Source organism: Streptopelia decaocto, assembly GCF_964273445.1.
Source record: "Streptopelia decaocto genome assembly, chromosome: Z".
In the NCBI taxonomy this organism is placed as follows: Eukaryota; Metazoa; Chordata; class Aves; order Columbiformes; family Columbidae; genus Streptopelia; species Streptopelia decaocto.
The window spans coordinates 79,128,329-79,147,657 of record NC_138657.1 but is presented as its reverse complement, the minus strand read 5'-3'; the positions used below and the strand labels follow the sequence as shown (position 1 = coordinate 79,147,657).

Sequence of the window (19,329 nt, the reverse complement as noted above, 5' to 3'; positions counted from 1 at the left end):
GCTCTGGCACCTCAAAGGAAAGAAGTTTCTCCTCATATTCAGATGGAACCTCTTGTGCTTCAGTCTGTGCCCGTTCCCCCTCATCCTGTTGTTGGGCACCACTGAACAGAGTTTAGTCCATCTTCTTGACACCCACCCTGGAGATATTTATCACATTGATAAGATCCCTCTCAGCTTCTCTTGTCCAGGCTGAACAGCCCCAGCTCTCTCAGTCTCTCCTCATCAGAAAGATGGTCCAGACCCCTCAGCATCTTTGTGTTCCTCCGCTGGACTCTCTCCAGTAATTCCTTGTTCTCCTTGAAGTGGGGAGCCCAGAACTGGACACAGAACTGCAGATGTGGCCTCACCAGGGCAGAGCAGAGGGAGAGGAACAACCTCCCTCCACCTGCTGGTCACACTTTTCCTAATGCACCCCAGGGACCATTGGCCTTCTTGGCCACAAGGGCACATTGCTGGCTCATGGTCACCCTGCTGTCCACTCCCAGGTTCTTCTCTGCAGAGCCGCTTTCCAGCAGCTCAACCCCAACCTGTTCTGGTGCCTGGGGTTGTTCCTCCCCAGGTGCGGGACCCTACACTTTCCCTTGTTGAAATTCATCAATGAATTGAATTTTGCTAGCAGTGTCCTATTGGTGTTATTCTGTTTAACCAGGTGTGCTCTGAGGATGTTTTTCAGGCTCTGTCCCCCTCCAAAGTGCCGTTGGGATTCACTGGGCAACCCTTATGTGGCCAATATCACCATCTTTCCAGAAGCAAGGCTGCAGCATCCATGTGTAGGAGATATTGGGCTCAGAGCATGGGAGCAAGACAGTAAGAGCAAGAGCCTTGTGCTGAGCACAGAGAGCTGGCTTCTGATCTCCCTGAAAGGGAGTGCTGAGGTGTTTTTTGTTAGGAAATTGCTGGATAAAACACAGACAACTCTGTATTACTTCTTTCTTAGCTGCTGCTTTTCTCAAACAGGTGTAATTGCTTCCTTTTTTGCCTCATGGCTTATGAATGCCATGGAAAGATCCTGGGAATAATCACCTAGAAATGTCAGGCCACTAATCGCATCTCTCTGTAATTCGCGGTATGAAGTTCTCGATAAAATATGTATGTACTGAAATGAGCACTCTCATGCTTATATAAGCACATCTCTACATATTCATAAGGTGTAGTGCGGCTCAGTTCTGCATCACAACCCTCTCACCCTCACAGCCCAGTTCTGTTCTCAGAGACGTGATTTTCGCTCTCTGGCTTTGGCAGCAGCTGCTTGTCTGCATATGAAGACAGAATTTTGGCCAAAGATCACAGAAAGATGCACCCTACACACATCCAGAAAGGTGCCTGACCAAGCATTCTAGCAGTACAAGTGCTAATTAATAATCACAACTACTTGAGTACAATTAGTAGTAGCAAGCACCAACATTTGGGCTAGGTTCTGATAAATAGGTGTAACATGCTTTATGATTCAGAGAGAGTTCCTGGGCTCTAGTAGCTGCTCTGGAACTGTGTTCAGACATCTCAAAAGCAGGATATCAGAGCCTGAGGAGTGAGCAGCTCAAAAGACAGTGCCTGGAAGATGCTAATTTCACAGTTCATGCCCTCACGTGGCAATCAGAAAGGAAAGCAAGTTTCTAAAATGATTTCTTCCATTATTAAGTCCGGAGAAAAAGAGGGTAATGCTTTTCTCTCTCTGAGTTAGTTGTCCATAACCTCTCAAATTCCACGGAAAACAATCCTATGCGTTTATATATGCCATGGGAATACTGAGGGCCAGAACGTGTGTCAAGTTCTTATGATTAGTGCATCTTCAGTAAGATGCAGCTGTACAAAGGAAAAAAAAGGGAAAAAGTATCACAGTATGTTTGGGATTGGAAGGGACCTCAAAAGATTATCTAGTCCAATTCCCCTGCTGGAGCAGGAACGCCTGGGTGAGGTTGCACAGGAACATGTCCAGGCGGGTTTTGAATGTCTCCAGAGAAGGAAACTCCACAACCCAGGCTCTGCCACCCTCACTGAGAAGGAGTTTTTTCTCAAATTTAAGTGGAACCTCTTGTGTTCCAGCTTGATCCCATTACCCCTTGTCCTGTCATTGTTTGCCACCGAGAAGAGCCTGGCTCCATCCTCATGGCATTCACCCTTTATATATTTATAAACATTAATAAGGTCACCCCCTCAGTCTCCTCTTCTCCAAACTAAAGAGCCCCAGCTCCCTCAGTCTTTCTTCATAAGGGAAATCCCTTAATCATCTTCGTTGCCCTACGCTGGAACCGCTCCAGCAGTTCCCTGTCCTGCTGGAACTGAGGGGCCCAGAACTGGACACAATATTCCAGATGGGGTCTCACCAGGGCGGAGTAGAGGGGAAGGAGAACCTCTCTTGATCTACTAACAACTCGCCTTGTAATACACCCCAGGATGCCGTTGGCCTTCCTGGCCACAAGGGCACAGTGCTGGCTCATGGTCATCCTGTTGTCCACCAGGACCCCCAGGTCCCTTTCCCCTACGCTGCTCTCTAATATGTAATTTCCCAACCTATACTGGAACCCGGGGTTGTTCCTGCCCAGATTCAAGACTCTACACTTGCCCTTGTTCTATTTCATTCCATTTTCCCTGCCCAGCTCTCCAGCCTGTCCAGGTCTCTGATGGCAGCACAGCCTCTGGCGTGTCAGCCACTCCTCCCAGCTTGGTGTCACCAGCAAACTTGCTGATAGTGCACTCTATTCACTCATCTAAATCGTTAATGAATATATTGAAAAAAAAAAAGAGGCTTGTTGCCTCCATGTTTTGGGATAATTAACTGTTTTCTTGCTGTGATGTTGCAGGATATGCCATACCACCGCTCCCAGTTTAAGAAATGTGCGGTGGTTGGGAACGGAGGAATTCTGAAGAACAGCAGATGTGGTCGGGAGATTGACAGCGCAGACTTCGTATTTCGGTAATCGCCACAGTGCTGTTTCTCCTTTTGCCTGTTTTAATGACAACTGAAGGACTGTAAAACTGTTCTCTCTCACATGGAAACATGAGACTTGCCGCACTGGTCATATCAAGCCTGTTTCTAGCACAAAAAGCAGTATTTCAAAAAACGTGAATGTGGCGGTGATTTTCTGGGTCAGTTCCGAACCAGAGGTCCAACCTTTATTACATGACAAGCAGCTTGACCATTAATATTAACGTTAATAGTTCCCCATTGTGCAGCTCACATGCCTTGGAAGGGTGTTTCTGAAGTGGTGCAAAACTCAGTTTCTGGATAAAGTGAGTTACAGTCGTCAGCACTGTAGACTCCAGGGTGTGCAGAGACACCCAAATTACTTTGAAGGTTGAGTGTCTTCATATTTTGCTCCCCACAATATGCGGAGTTGCCCAGGTTTTGCATAGACTGGGACGTTCCACAACTTGCATCCCTGAATAACTGAAGTTAGCAGCACTTTTACCATCCTTAATATATATGGGAAAGATTTTTTTTATTATTTATATGCATGACTAATCCTTTTCTAAATCCCGTTAAGCTCTTTTCCTGGGTCATGGCATATGACAGCTAGCTCAGAGGTTCATGACCTGTTCTGTAGAAAAGAAAAGCCTTTTTTACTTCTGTTGGCCTATTTTCTGATCTTGGTTATGTTGCTGTGAATTTACAAGTCTGCTTAAATCAATTAATTTCTCTGATTTCATAACAGCAAAAATTAGATCAGATTTTGGCTCATTGAATTCTTAATTTAATTTGGCATCAAATGATAAATAGCATTTTATTGGTCCTACCTTCACTATCCATTATTTTCAGATCCTTTGTGTCTGACTCTTGTGCCCACTTTATTGAAAAATATTACCTTGTTTTAACCTGTGAAACAGTCCAGGCTTCACATAATTTGCTTCTTAAAAGCCAAGTGTACCCTGTATAGATTAAATATTGTAGTTATTGTAGATCCCCTTCTATTGTGCTGGACCACTGCTTTGAGTGTGGTTGAGGTGAAAGGTACATTTTATGCATGGAGGTGACAAACTGATCAGTGGAAGTGGAAATATGGGCAGCAAATGTCATCACTTATGTGTGACAACTTTGAGTGGATGTCCCTTTTTATCAATTACTCTTATCTGAATGGTGTCACAAGCCATTCAAAAGGGTGGATCAGACCAATACAGGACTTAGAAACTGAGTTGCTAGGGATACCAGTAATTAATTAAAAAGACACTTAAATATAACTGAAACATGAATAAGTACATCAGTATTTGTGCAAAAAAACCCACTACCGTGGTTCACCATCTCCGAAATTTGTGGGACCATTATTATGCACGAAGACCTGCTGGTTTTGAAGAGCTTAAGGTCTGCTGACATCAAGTTTAAAACAAATCTTGTGTTTAAGGTCAGGTCTGAACACATGCACTTTACAGACTGACACCAGTTCACCAAACTGTCAGAAATCACCCTCCTAGTCCTGAACACAAAAATTATTCAAAATACTTCAAAAACTGCCTATGGAGCACTGGTAACATTCAGTGATACCTTCACCTGGGAAAATCTTATATTGTCAGGAAGCTTGTGGCCAGCTGCATGAAACCAAGTGTTTTCTAATGAAATAAATTCTGATAACAATTAATTATGGTACCACAGGACATAGAAAATACCTACACATAAATTGCATTTACTAGTTGTTATTGTCTATCTCCATCTACTGGCCAGAGTGCAGATCTGTGATGAAACATGGGGTGCATTTAGAAATGGGACTACTCTCTTTGCAGGCATGAAATTTTACTGTGACAAAGCACAATTTATGCAAACTGTGTCTTTTTATTATCACTTCCAATAAATTCAGCCTTTCATAGTCTTGGTGGGGTTTACTGTTTAAGAAAAATAACGAAGCCGGATATTTTAAAACCTTTTTCAAATATAACCCAGTGCTAAGTGCTACGGGGAACCAAGTCTAGAAGACTTCAGAAGGACATTGCATGACCTAGGAGACAAAAGTGCTGGAAATAATACTGCCTATGAGAAGGACAAGGTGGTTAAAAAAAGTTCTCTGACCTGATAAAGAGGGACTCCTGAGGAGGTTGATATGAACCTCCTGAGTCTGAGAAAGGACTTTGAAGGATTTTCATGTGTTCCTCTGCTTCCCACTCACCCTCTCCCTGTCACTGAGAAATGGTGATGGCAGCAGAACTGTATGTGGTATTGTGAAAACACTGAGCATCTCTTACCCTAAATAAATTTATGGTTTTCTCCTGTTTAGCCCTGATCTTCAGATGTTTGGGAATTAGGCACAGCAGTATTTTTTGAGATGTGGGCATCTCAACAGCGATGGCTTTTATTGTGGCTTGTAGATCACTTCAAAAAGTGTTTTAAATGCCAGCAGATACTTAACTCTAGTTTAAACCGAGTGTAAGGCTAATTGCAAGGCCACTTATCTTGCCTCTAATAACACATGCTGGAGCTTTTTTTAAGCTGTGTTTTCTATTGAAAGTGAAGCTTGTGTGATTGCTTGTGTGCCTGTGTGTGTAACTTCAGCATCTCTTGAGGGACGCTCCAATTTTTTTGGGATGGTAAATCTAGGTCAAGGCCAAGGTGAATGGAGACTTGGCAAAGTCAAGGTTTGCAAATCTTCACAGGTTTGCTTCTAATAGCTTTGATATCCTCTGGTGCAGCTGTAGAGTCAGAATCACTGCTCTTACACTGCACTGGGAGATACTTATAAAGGGAAGCAGATAGTTCTGGATTAATTAGGACTGTACTGATTTCTCTCTTGTGGAGCACTTGCCCTGAATTCTCTTGGGTATAAAACGAAGTATGTTAAAAGTGATGTTATAGATTATCTATTAATTACTTAATCCAGATCAGCTGTTGCTGGGGAAGTAATTGATTTTATATGTTAAGTGTCCTTGGGGCTTCATCCCATTCCTCATCCTAAACTGCCAAAGTAAATATCTGAATTGCTATTAAGGAAGCGAAAGGAGTGAACATTGGCTACATCTGCAAAAAAGGTGCCAACCCTGACAAACTAAAGGTAGAAGAGGGATCTTCATACAGCCCCTAAGAACTCCTTATTTTAATGCATAGTTTGGGCACCAGCATGTTTCATATAACTTGAAATTTTCAGTCTGTTTCTAGATTTGTTTCTTGGAAGAAAAGCTTAAATCAATTCTGCTTTTTAGTCCTGAGAAGGTACAAAGAATTGTTTAACTTTCTTACTAATTTCTTTCCTTTATAGATGCAATTTGCCTCCTATATCTGAGAAATACTTCACAGACGTTGGGGTAAAGACGGACGTCGTGACTGTCAATCCCAGTATAATTACTGAGAGGTAATTTTTATTTTTACTTTTTTTTTTTTTTTTTTTTGTATTTTCATCTCCTATTGCTTTTCCAAATCTACTTTTCACTAAATTCTGTTACAGAGATTTTTTTTCCCCCCTTATATTACTTTACACTGACACTATGAATCATACATTCATTGGAACCATGGGGCTAGTTACTGCTTTCTAGGAGGGGGAATGTGTTTCTTTTCTCAAGCAACATAATATCATTTGCTTACATTGTGAATTTCTTTCAAATGTTACAGTTAGGCATTTTAGAAAGGCTTCTGCTCTGCTTTGGTATTTGCCACTTTTTTATACAGTTCTGCACTGCGCAGTGCACTATACAGCTCACTAAACATTGGAAAAATGACATACTTCTCATAATAAAATGCAAAGTGAGACACGCTCAGAAATGTCTATGAAGTTTGTCCACTGTTAAACGAATGTATTTCCAAAAGAGGGGAGAATATGTATTTTTTTATCCCCTGTGCTTTTGCCCTACATTTCATACTGATGCTTTAGCTACAAATCAAGATATAACCCCCTTGCTGGATGAAATGTCATTTCAATTATCTGTGTATCAGCAATGATTTAGTAAAAGCTCATGGGAGGCTTCTAGTCTGCTGATCTGACATCACCCTCATCCCTTTCCCTTTAGATTCCACAAGCTGGAAAAATGGAGAAAACCTTTCTACGACGTGCTCCAGGTCTACGAGAACGCTTCCGTGCTGCTGCCAGCTTTCTACAACACTCGCAACACGGACGTCTCGATTCGGGTCAAATACGTCCTGGATGATTTTGAGTCCCAGCAAGCTGTTTATTACTTTCACCCTCAGTATCTCATCAACGTCTCGCGATATTGGCTCGGCCAAGGGGTGCGGGCCAAGCGGGTCAGCACCGGGCTGATCCTGGTGACTGCTGCCCTGGAGCTCTGTGAAGAGGTCCATCTTTTTGGCTTCTGGGCGTTCCCCATGAACCCCTCAGGGATTTTTATAACTCACCACTACTACGACAACGTGAAACCTCGGCCCGGTTTCCATGCCATGCCATCAGAGATCTTCAACTTCCTCCACATGCACAGCAAGGGGATCCTGCGGGTTCACACGGGGACCTGCAGCTGCTGTTGATGGGGACAGTTCTTCCTCTGATGCAAAAGTGTAACAGGAACTCAATGCCTGTGTGTGACGTAGAAAGTTTTATTACACCCTGAGATTATGCAATAATTGTTTGATATAAATTTCCTCAAGGCATTGCATCCCATAGGATCCAGGACACCAGCATCTTTCCTGCTATCAGTTGGGTCCGTAACAGTGTAGGAGAAGCAAAACTCCTCTGTTCCAGGGTATACTCTGCCCTGGGAAGCAAGTCAGATAAGAAGCACGTTTCCGATAGGTTTAGGGATAAACAGAGCACATTAATATAGGTATCATTTCACTATGAAGAAAAGCACCAAACTTTTGAGGAGAATCAGTGACAGAGAGTTTAGCATAGACTGACTTTGTGTAGGTTTCTGAATCGAGTACCTTGGGGCATTGCCAGATTTTACTGAAAGCACTGTTCTCTGACATTGGGGTTTTTGAAAATACTCTTTAGCATTGTAGTTTTAAGAGGAAGTATATAACTTGAGGTCTTTGTTCTGTAATGTCACAAAGTATTGGTGAAAAAGAGCAGATAGATGTGATAGGAATAAACAAGATCACTTTGTGAAATTTTTCAGCCGGGATAGAAGAGAATGTTAAACTCCCGTTCACAGCAACAGGTAACTGTGTTGATCATAGTATGCAATTGTTTTAGAGCTTATTTCTTCTTCCTTCCTATGTCTTATACTTCTAGTCTCCTTTGCCGAACATGTTTTTTGGGGATTTTGGTTTTGTTTTTCTCATTGTCTGTCTATAAAGCTTTCCTCCTAGCTAATGCATGAGCAATCTGTGTAGCTCCTCCTACAGTGCCCACTTCAGATTGGAGTCTTTATTGAAGAAATATACTCCTTCACAGTTCTGCAAGCTTTTCTTGGGCTGGATAGCGAGGAGATTATATAGTTCTATTTTCTGAGTTGATTTTTTCATTCAGGTATCACAGCATTAAGACGGGAAAAAGCATTTCCTTGTTTATTTTTATGAAGGACTTTGTAAGAGTGTCTGAATGTTGACTCACTGTTGTGCAGGTCGACGTAAATACTTTCAGGTATCTGTGGATAGTACTGGCAGGAAATTAAGTTAAATACAGTGAAGACACTTGTGGCTTGGATTATGATGTTTATTTCAAAATTAAGCATCTCAAGATGTCACTGTGGCTTTTTTGTATGTTGAGAATGTTGCTGGGACAATAGAAGGGCTGGTGTGTTCTTTAAAAAGTTACCAGTGCAACTCTGTTGGTTACGCCAAGCTTGATTTTTCACCTGAAACAATGAAAATGGCAAAATCCCGATGCAGAAAAGATGCCACGTCTTGCTGGAGTTTATTTTGGCCGCTGAACCGTGACTGCTGGTATATGAACTTCCACACTGGTGTCACTGCACACACAGGAGGGTGAGGTTTGCTGTTTCAGCTGGGCTGGCGTAGTCAAACAAACAGAGTGTCCTTGTGTAAGTTCTTAGTCTGAAGCACTTGGGCTGTTGTCCAGCACCTTGTCTTGTCTTGCTTAGATTACAAGGTCTTTGCTCAATGATTCGGAGTTTAAAGTGCTAGTTCTACATGAAGGATACTTCTTTTTTTTTTTTCTTTTTAGGTGGGAAGAGGGTTTAAATCCAAACCTAGGCTTGGATTTTCATTTTGTGATGCATGAATGCACAAAGCTTCTTTAAAAAGCCTCTGTGCTATGCTGAGAGCTGTGAAAGCTGCTCATGCTACAGGTAAAATGCTCCAAAAAGAAGTGAAGCACGATGGTCTCCGTTTCCAAATTACCCCTGACCAGCAGCGACCTGCGTGGTACGTGATAATGTATTTCCTTAACGTTACACAAGACTCCAGAGGTTGGGTCACTTGAAAAGCAACCTGTATCTTTCATAGAAGTGTCAGAACTTAGGAAATGCCAGCCAGGGGTAGACAGGACCTGTGCTTAAGCTTTCTATATTTGCATTGTGTGGTTTTGGTCTTAAATGGTGCCTTGGTGAGCACCACCTCGCATCGGCCACTGCGAAACACGCAGCATGCTGAGAATGAACTTGTAGATGAAATGGCTTCCTTGATTTAGTATGCAAAAGAGATCTTTGTCTCCGCTGTGTTTTGTAAATTTGTGTGCAAAGGGCTTTGATAATGAAGTGCTGTCATGAAAGTGCTACTTAGAGAGCGATGTGACCCACTGGGTTGGCCATCTTGCTGTGCATTAAGCTTTATGATAACAGGAATGACACTGGAGCCGGTACCTATAGTCCTTACTCCTTATTCTGCCTGAGTACAGGACTAGTAGTGACTTCAGTATTGCTTTGCTGCTGCTGCTTTGCTAAAGTTACTGCCTTTAGTAAGGGGTTTTTCTTTACTATGGTGATTGAAGTGAACAAAAGCAACCGAAAGGAGTCTGATATGTTGCGAAAGATACTTCAAAAAAGATGGGAAAGCACATGAGAAGCATCCGTACGTTGGAAAGAAATGTTGCAAATCCCTCTTTTTAGTCGCAAAAATCCTATTGGACTTTTTCGACAGACAAAAAGGATAAGCAGAACTGTAATTACAATTAAACTGTAATTACAGGGTCACAGACCTTTCCTTTGTTTGCTTCATATAAATGAGCAATGTAAATTCACCTAGGCTATACTGTAATAAGTGCAGTTTTACTGTGTTTAGATTTTGATCAGTTGTAAATCTATAGCTACTATATTTTTTTAATGATTTTAAAGTGTGTGTGCAGGATACTTGCACGTATGCACCAAAGCCCCAGTCTTGCCATATTTATCTGAAAAGAGCATCCATTCAAGTGGATGGGTATTTTATTTGTGTAGGGACTGTGGAAACAAGCCCCGACATGCCTGTGAAGGTGTACATAGGTGTATAGTTAGATATAAGGAGTGATCTGCAGACCAGAAAGATACTTAAATACATATATATATATATATATATAACACAGTCCTTGAGATGAAATGCATGTTGCAACGTGTTTACTTTGTGACTCATTTTTCGGGTGTTGCTCAAAAAAATGATTGAAAAACTATGGCATTTGTCAGAAATACCAAATGCAGAAGCTTTTAAGATTTATTTTTTTGACTTATTGCTGGAAAATCAGATTTCTGCTGCCGTACCGCGGTGTCCATGGTGCCGAGTGGAAATGGCTGAGGATGGATCCAACCTGCTGCTCTGTTCTCCATCGGTAGCAAATAAATCTCCTGCCCAGGAGATTTTAGCTACGCGGAGGTCACTACGTGTGCAAAGTCACTGTGGGGTGGGTGAGCCAGCACTGACCAGCCTGAGCTTCTGCCCATCCTGCTTTAATGGACAAAAAGAAGGGCTGTTGCAGAAAGTAGGACGCCCCTTGTTTTCTGCCATCATTCTGTTTTCTACCAAGCATAAGAAAAAACTCTTTTGACATAAATTCTTCTGAGTTTTGAGCTGTTTTGTTTTCCCTTCTCCCACGTGGCCAAGCCTCCAAATGTCCAACTTTAACCTTCTTTGAACAATGAGGTACCTGAGTGATAAGAAGTGACGGTCAGTAAGCTGGGTGTGTTTGCTGCACACTGTTATGGTGAGTAAAAGGTGCACAAAGTGTATAATGTTTTCCCACAGAAAAGCCTGCAGGCCCCAGAGAAATCTCTTGATAAAAAAATCTGATCTGTGTGAGAAGAAACGCCATCATCTGTCTGGTACCGCATCCTGACCTCAGGCTGTAATCCCGGCTTGATGCTGAGGGTATGAAATCTGAGACAGGGAGAGAGAAAATTATAATGTGATGGTTTAATCACCAACGCCCCGTATTATTCAGGAGAATCTCTTAAGAAGTTCCTGACATCTGCACACGCTGGCGATGCAAATTCAGTTGGAGAAACGCAGCTAGAACTGCTTCTACTTTATTGTCAGGTCATCAGAGGAGGCTTATGAATCTTCCAGAGCTTTCATCAAACGGAGAGCAGTATTTAGTTGAAATAGTTTAGCTGCTTGCTTTTGATTTGTGAAATCCAACTTTGCTGTTGGACGGGATGGATTAAAGGGTGTTAGGGTCATTATAATATTTTAGCATATTTTCTGTGATGTCGACAGAGTTGTCAAAGCCAGCTCATGAATTGCAAAGGAGTTTCCGTGGCAGCTTCTCAGGGAGGAAACAACACAGTGAGTAGGTCCGTGGTCGCCTGGAAAGACGATGTAATGCAGGAAATGTAGGAATGTAGGAAATTGCAGCCAAATCTCTGGTCCAGAGCCTTTACTGCTGTGGAGTAAAGTGATGATGATGATGATGATGATAGGTGTTTGAGTTGAGAGAAGGGAACGGAGCTGGGGAAGGGGCTGGAGCACAAGTGTGATGGGAGCGGCTGAGGGACCTGGGGGGTTCAGCTGGAGAACAGGAGCTGAGGGGACACAGGGACACAAAGAAACGGCCTCAAGTTATGCCAGGGGAGGTTGAGGTTGGATCTGGGGAACAATTTCTTCCCCAAAAGGCTGTGGGGCATTGGAACAGGCTGCCCAGGGCAGTGCTGGAGTCACCATCCCTGGAGGGGTTGAAAATACACAGAGATGAGGTTCTCAGGGACATGGGTTAGTGCCAGGGTTGGGTTAATGGTTGAAGTCAATGATCTTGAGGGTCTCTTCCAACCAAAATGATTCTGTGAAGCTTCATAGCTCACAATGGCCAGGAGCAGCTCCCCTAGTCCCTGACAAAAGCTGCCCCCATGCAGACCCGACTGTTGACACAGGTGATGTTCCCTTGGGGTGGTCAGATGCAGTAGACAGAAAGAAATCAGCCCTAAGAACAGTCCTGTTCATGGGGATTCGGTGAATCAGGAGAAAGGTTGCTCCGACTTGGAAGGCAAAACCACTGGTGGTGACCGTGGGCAGACTGCCCGTGCTCAGCTCTACATGGCGGTGAGGAGCAATCTCTGGTTTGCATGTCAGGGAAACCAGGGTGGATAAAACACTGAGATGTGGAGTGAGAGGGAATCTGTCCTTTTTAATCTTCTGAGGTCTGGTGGCTCATCAGCAAAGCTCTGATTGTAGAGAACACAAGCTTGGGTGGTGAAAATCCCTCTTTTCCCTGTCTTGCTTGTGTCTGAGCAAACTTTGGAGCTTTTATGTGTAAATGAAGACGGAAACATAGCAAAATTCAGCAACCCCTAAGGACCAAATTCCCTGGGAAGTTAGAGAGTGAGCTGAGGTTTTAGGTATAAAAGAGCCAGTGTTTATGCTTAGGGCCTTTTCCAAAATCCAGTGAAGTCTGTGGAAGTTTGTGTGTACTTCAGAACAAGTCTCCAGAAATGGGCCCTTGTCCCAGGCAGAAAGAGCAGCCACTTGATTTCAGATACATTTTTTAATATATTGTAGGTACGGTGCAGTAGCAATACTGTGTTTTTTGCGGTATGCGTAAAGAACAAACTTACCTGGAAGCAGAAGTGCTGTGACTGTCACTCCCCCTTCCAGATTTCGGCACTTTTCATCCCTTCAAACTCATCTATGCAAAACATTTCATCACAGTAGTGTAAATCACCATATCAAGTGACAAACAAACCCTTTTGTACAGAGCTGTGTGTACTTGAATCACATGCCTCTAGAAAATAGGTGTTTTTCTGCTTGCTTTAAAATACCAGGGTGGAATTAATTGTTGATATGAATGTGATTGAGGCAGGATTCAGCCCGTTCCCTTTGAAGCCAGCACAACATTCGCATCTGGCTTCAATAGGAAAAAAAACTTCATATCGAATGCTTGTAATCAAGCCACTAACCTGCATCTCCCAAAAAACCCTCCCAGACTAATATCTTTTTATGTCTTATTACCACTTTATGTCTTATTATCACCCTGTCTAATGTGAGTGAGGCTGCTGGGCATCCCTGTGTTGTCTGTATAATATTCAAAATCAACAAGCATTTGTACTTAAGTGCTTTTAAAAACAAACTTAAGGGAAATCCAAAAGTGTGCTAGGGATTAGGGAGCTTGAGTCCCAGGCAGTCGGCACCTCCAACGCTCCCCAAATCCCTGAACATCTAAGAAACATCAGAAATATGAGACTGAGTCATACTGGGAAAATAAAGACAGATCTGCTCGGTGCTTCAAGGATTGAAAGCTGTAAATATATTACTGACATGTCTGACTTTCCCATAAGTGTTCTTGGTGTTTGGGTAAGTTGATGTGCATTTTTAACTGTACTAATCACTATAAAATGTGTTAGCGTGTAAAATGGTGACAAATTAAGCCAGCGAAATCAGATGCTGTGTTGGCTAGTTCTGGAAATGTCTGTTCTACCAGAAAATAACTGGTGGACCAAGACACTGAAGTATCGCCAGTGCTCTGTACGGCTTGTGAAGACTCTGGTTATTACTTGTTTTAGCAGAATTTAATTAATCCCTATTTGTTAACCTTGTGTTGGCCAAGTGTTACCCACTTATGTGTGGCACTAGAGCCTGTCCCCTTAAAGACAAAGAAAACTGTTTGTACCCACTCTATCTGGGACAGGACATGGTGATTTTTGCTTAATTTCTGGGTCCTCCTTGTTCTCAAACCTCTGTGTTCATCCCATGTAAATTGTATTGAACAGCTGCCGCCTGGTTGACTATGTTCCCTGTTTTCACTTGGAAAACAAATGCTTAATTTGGAAATACCAGGGGAAAACTGTGTGTCTTCATGCTAGGGGAGCTTGGGCTATTACAAAATTAAATTAGCTTCATGTTTGTTATTTCTGCCAGGCGGTGATGGAGAAGTCCAAGCAGAGTCATGGTAGTTTCATGCTGATGTTAATGCCTCGTGTCCATTGACTCACCTTTCTTTTTCGCAACCTTCCACCCTGTAATTTCTGCTTATTTCTGTGGCTGTATTATGGTTGTAATAGAAAGCCTATCAATTGATGTAAGCCATAACTAAACCAGTAATCAGGGTATATTAATTTTTTTTGTCTGTGTCACTGTGTTCGAAAGATGATTTAATTCTATTGAATAAACCACTTTAACAGTTTTATGGGAAAGACCATCTTTGGGCCACTTTTTGTGCCTTCAAACTAATTTTGTGTCTCTGAACAGAGAGAATTGGAAGCTGGGCTGATAGAAATTAGTTTGTATAACTAGAGAATACCACTCTAGAATTATATTATGATATAATATCATATATGTATACAGGTATATACAAGTATAGGTAGGGCTGTAAGATGATATAAATGAGAATTTGGTATTTTGACCACTGGATGTTCAATGTTACATTCTGCTTCATAGCCTATAATATATATGGACACAGTAAGGTAATTTTTTATTAGAAGTAGCAATCTGCACACAGACAAGTTTGAAAAGCCTCTGCAGTCCCTGGGTTTTGCCTGCTTAGGCCTTCCTAACAGCTCTGTCCTTTACTGTCCTCACCCTTTACATAAACTCCTCTTCCCTAGGTCAGGTAGCATGGCAGCAGTCTTAAAGCTTAACACTTCTATCAATATTTTCAGTATAAGGAGAATTAAAACATAAATGTCAAAATATTTGTGGGAATACAGAATAGCAGACGAAGCAACCATATTTTTTTTTCTTTTGAAACTGGGTATTTCCTGTGGCATTCTGTTGTTCTGAGATTATAAACTGAAACAGGAGTAGGCAATGGAAATAATATGATCTTGATACTTGCACGGGTATAAGGAAAATGTAAATGAATTGAAGATGCAGGGATGTGGCAAGTGCTGGAGGAATCAGTTCTCATTCTTGCTGGCATTAAAACTGATGGATGCGCTTCCTTCCCCCAGCTGCCTGCGATTATTGTTAGTGATTATTCAATCAGGAAGAGGAAACATGTGGAGAGGGCAAAATGAATAGCCAAATTGACACGGGATGATATAATTGCTGTCTATCACCCTGCAAATTGCTCAGCTAAGTAAGCAATCAGAGAAGGGTTCATTTCCTAAAGACTGCAGCATCCACTGTTTTCTGTAGCTGTGTCTGCAGCCTTTCCTCTCTGAAAGTCTCGACAAAAAGCCGCAGTGAGTTACAGAGACGTTTCACCTCGGTGCCCAGGAGCAGATACTTAGGCAAAGAGCAGAAGAAATTGAATCATAGAATGTCCTGAGTTGGAAGGGACCCACAAGGACCATCGAGTCCAACTCCTGTCCCTGCACAGGACACCCCACAGTTCACACCGTGTGTCTGAGGACATTGTCCAGTCTCTTCTTCAACACTGTCAGGCTTGGGACTGTGACACCTCCCTGGAAGGAAGGTAATAAATGGCCCTTGTGCTGGTATTCCCTCAAAATGCTATCGCCAGTTTATATTTTTGGCCATAGAAATGTTAAGTGCCAGATTTTAGCTCTGTGCTTGTGGGACTACTATTTTGCTGCTTTATCCCAAGGGCGCACAGCAGGATGTCTTGGGGTTGTGGGACCTGCCAGGTGGAGCCAGGGCAGATGCCGACCTCCCTTCTCCCACCACAGGCAGTTCTAGAGCTGTGATAAGCACCACTAAACGGGATAACTTCTGGGTGGTGAAGTACTAGCAGACAGGTAATTTTTATCACTTAGTTGTTTTCTTGTTCTAAAGCTTCAATCATCTCAGCTCTCCCAGTGGGTCTGAATAGAGGAACAGGACCATAGAATAGAACTACAGAATAGTCTGGGTTGGAAGGGACCTTCCCAGCTCCCCCAGTGCCCCCCCTGCCATGAGCAGGGACATCTTCACCAGCTCAGGTTGCTCAGAGCCCCGTCCAGCCTGGCCTGGGATGTCTCCAGGGATGGTTCAGCCACCACCTCTCTGGCCAACCTGTTCCAGTATAAACCATTTAAGTCTGTAAAGGAGGTATTGTCCATCACAGAGAGGGAAAATATTCCATTACATGCCTATTCCACAAGCACCTTTTAAGGTGGACAAGACACCCTGTTACAAGTTTGTCAGTGCCAAATCTTCCTACATGTAGAAATTCAGACCCCACTGATTTTTTTCTACACCTGAAAACTACTGAGTGAGCAAGGTCACTTCTTAACCAGGAGTTGACAGCATGGGCATTTTATTGAAGGTGGGATTTAAAAAATGCATGCCTACGTGCACCTCAGACACACCAAGACGGACCTCAAATCCTACCACTGAATCAACACAAATCCTACAGGATCGTATCTCATGCGTGTCTGGCAGTAACTGATAGCTCTATGTAAACATCTGTATGCAGAAATGCAAACCAGAACTCTAAAATATTTAACAAAATAATCCTTTCCTTGCTCTGCTTTTGAATGAACAATGTACACATCCTCCTACACGTTCAGGTTATTCTTATCACCTAAGCTCAGTTTTGGTCCATACACAGGCACTATTTTTCCTCTCCTGGATGTGCCAGATATAATTTAACAAACCTGCTGAATCAATGGGCAGTTGTTTCAGCTCATCTTCAACAGCTTTGTTTTGCATTTCATTACAACTCGTGGAGGTGAAATTACAATTCCAGTACACCTCGTCTGCTCTTTTCTGCCCAAAACCATAGAAGGACACCATGACACTAATGTCCTTGTCCCTTGCTAACAGCATCCTCCAGGTGCTCATCCCTCTCTGCCTGCAGCCCCCAGCACCTTGGGGCAGATGGGGGCATCTTAGTATCATTTTAGTCAGAAAAGACCTTTAAGATCACAAAGTCCAACCATTAACCCAACCCTGGCACAAACCCATGTCCCTGAGAACCTCATCTCCGTGTCTGTTCAACCCTCCAGGGATGGTGACTCCAGCACTGCCCTGGGCAGCCTGTTCCAATGCCCAACAGACCTTTGGGGAAGAAATTGTTCCCCAGATCCAACCTCAACCTCCCCTGGAGCAACTTGAGGCCGTTTCTTTGTGTCCCTGTGTCCCCTCAGCTCCTGTTCTCCAGCTGAACCCCCCAGGTCCCTCAGCCGCTCCCATCACACTTGTGCTCCAGCCCCTTCCCCAGCTCCGTTCCCTTGTCTCAACTCGCTCCAGCACCTCAAGGCCTTTCTTGGCATGAGGGGCCCAAAACTGCCCCCAGGATTCGAAGTTTGGCCTCCCCAGTGCACATGGATGATCTTTCCCCACCTCCTTCCTTGCTGCAACTTCTCTTTGTCTGACAGCACCTGGCAGGGACTTATCAGAAAGATAATGAGGGTTTGGCACTGGAAAAGGTTTACTGGGGAGACACTGAGTTCTCTGTTACCAGTAGGTCAGAAATCAGTTGTTGTATGGATGTTCTTGCTGTTGGGATAGGTGGTTTTGCAGAGGAAGGACAAAAGGGACTTGGACCATTGTCCATCCCAGCCCCTGGGATGTCGTGCTGCCTTCTGAGATTTCCAGACATCCTGATATATGAAGGGTCTACCAGGTGTGAGGTTTGCTGCCAGGCCAGGTTTGGCCACTCTGATAGATCATGACAAAAGTAATCAACGGGGGTAGACTTTTGAGCAGGGCTTGTTGCGATAGGAAAATAAGGGGAGGTTCAGGCAGGATATGAGGAAGAAATTGTTGTCCCTGAGGGTGGTGAGAGCCTGTCCCAGGTTGGCCAGAGAGGTGGTGGCTGAACCATCCCTGGAGACATCCCAGGCCAGGCTGGACGGGGCTCTGAGCAACCTGAGCTGGTGAAGATGTCCCTGCTCATGGCAGGGGGGGCACTGGGGGAGCTGGGAACATCCCTTCAACCCAAACCATTCTGTGATTCTATGATTTGCCACCTGCAGGAGGAATCCCTGAGTGTGATGGTGGCTTTTACACTTTTCCACCCCATGTGTGTGGACCTCGCCATAACCAGGTGGTTTGATGTGTGAATGTCCTGTCTTCTGCTGAGTTCTAGGGTGGGTTCCATGTGCAGCTACACTCCTGCTCCTCTTGAAGGGAAAAACTTATTGTGGTACAGGCTGCTTTAGGTGCTTACGGTTTGGAGTTGTTTCATCTCAAATCACAGACCTGTTAACAATGGTAGAAAAACACCTTTTACCTTTCAGTATTTCTATATCCACTATTACACGCTGTCTGGTACTATTTATATGAGTAAATGTGATCAGTGTGTTTCCTCACTCATCCGAATAAAGAATAATTAGTAAAAATCAATATATGCTATATTCTACAGAGAACAGATCCTGACTCTTACAGTTGAGCAGGCCTATTATTCTGTAAAATAAACCTATTGTCACCATTTCATTTGTCTGCCAGCAGAATTCAAAATTTACTCATCACCACAGGAGGGACCATACATGTCCACAAGCTGTACATATCTAAATCATTCCCAGAACAGTTTTGTGAGCAGTGGAGCTGAGGAAAATGATCTTCTTCTGGATTTATGGATTATGGTGAGTGGACTGTCTTTTTTAAATAAGTGCAGCAGTAGGTGTATCACATATTGGACTATGTAGAACTGACACAGCAGAGAGATGTCACAAATACCTACATGAACAGAAGAGATAAAATAAGATTTTCTGGGATATAAGACACTGGAGACGCCCCCTCCTTGGCTGGGATTTCTCCCCTTCGCAAGTTCTCCCAAGTTCTCCAGTATAATGAAAGCACAACTATGTGTGCACTACCCATAGGTGCTCTTTATTTCCTTAAAATATTCCGTAAATTACATAGGAATAGACCGTATCTGGAAGCACTGGCTCACTCTCAGCTTTGACTGATATTTAGCACAAGAGCTGCAAGGGGCTGGCAGACACCAGGGGCCTTACACAATCCTTCCTATAAGTCGTGTCAACAGGCACTAGTGACCTCAAAATATTAAGTACTTGCCTAATAGCTGCTCTATCTCAACATTTTTATCCCAGCTGATTTGCAGACACTTGGCTAAACTGTCACACAGAAGAGGCTGATAAGACACGTAAAAATGTAAATTGGTGGTTTGGTTGGAAAAGTATCAAACATTTACATCATTACAAGCTCTTGCTTTTGAAGTTTTTGGGTGAGTTTTCAACCAGCTCACAAGATGATGCTGACTATGTGTAATGCCCTGAGATCCCCTCTACTTTGGGTCTTTTGGGCACAGCTCTTTT

At 43.2% G+C, this 19,329-nt stretch overlaps 1 protein-coding gene across 6 annotated transcripts in view; it reads left to right on the top strand.

Moving 5' to 3' along the window:
* The window catches only part of ST8SIA5 (ST8 alpha-N-acetyl-neuraminide alpha-2,8-sialyltransferase 5), a 92,567-nt gene extending 73,994 nt beyond the window's left edge, over positions 1-18,573 (top strand). For 5 of the 6 annotated variants that reach the window (XM_082075771.1, XM_082075773.1, XM_082075770.1 and 2 more), the window contains 3 exons: positions 2,802-2,914; positions 6,177-6,269; positions 6,922-14,327. In XM_082075771.1, the coding sequence (XP_081931897.1) occupies positions 2,802-2,914; positions 6,177-6,269; positions 6,922-7,390 (675 nt within the window). In that variant the 3' untranslated portion in view covers positions 7,391-14,327. Of the gene's footprint in view, positions 1-2,801; positions 2,915-6,176; positions 6,270-6,921; positions 14,328-18,499 lie in introns of those variants that run through there. The other variant, XR_014186314.1, reaches the window with a different exon arrangement.
* Positions 18,574-19,329: the final 756 nt, after the last annotated feature.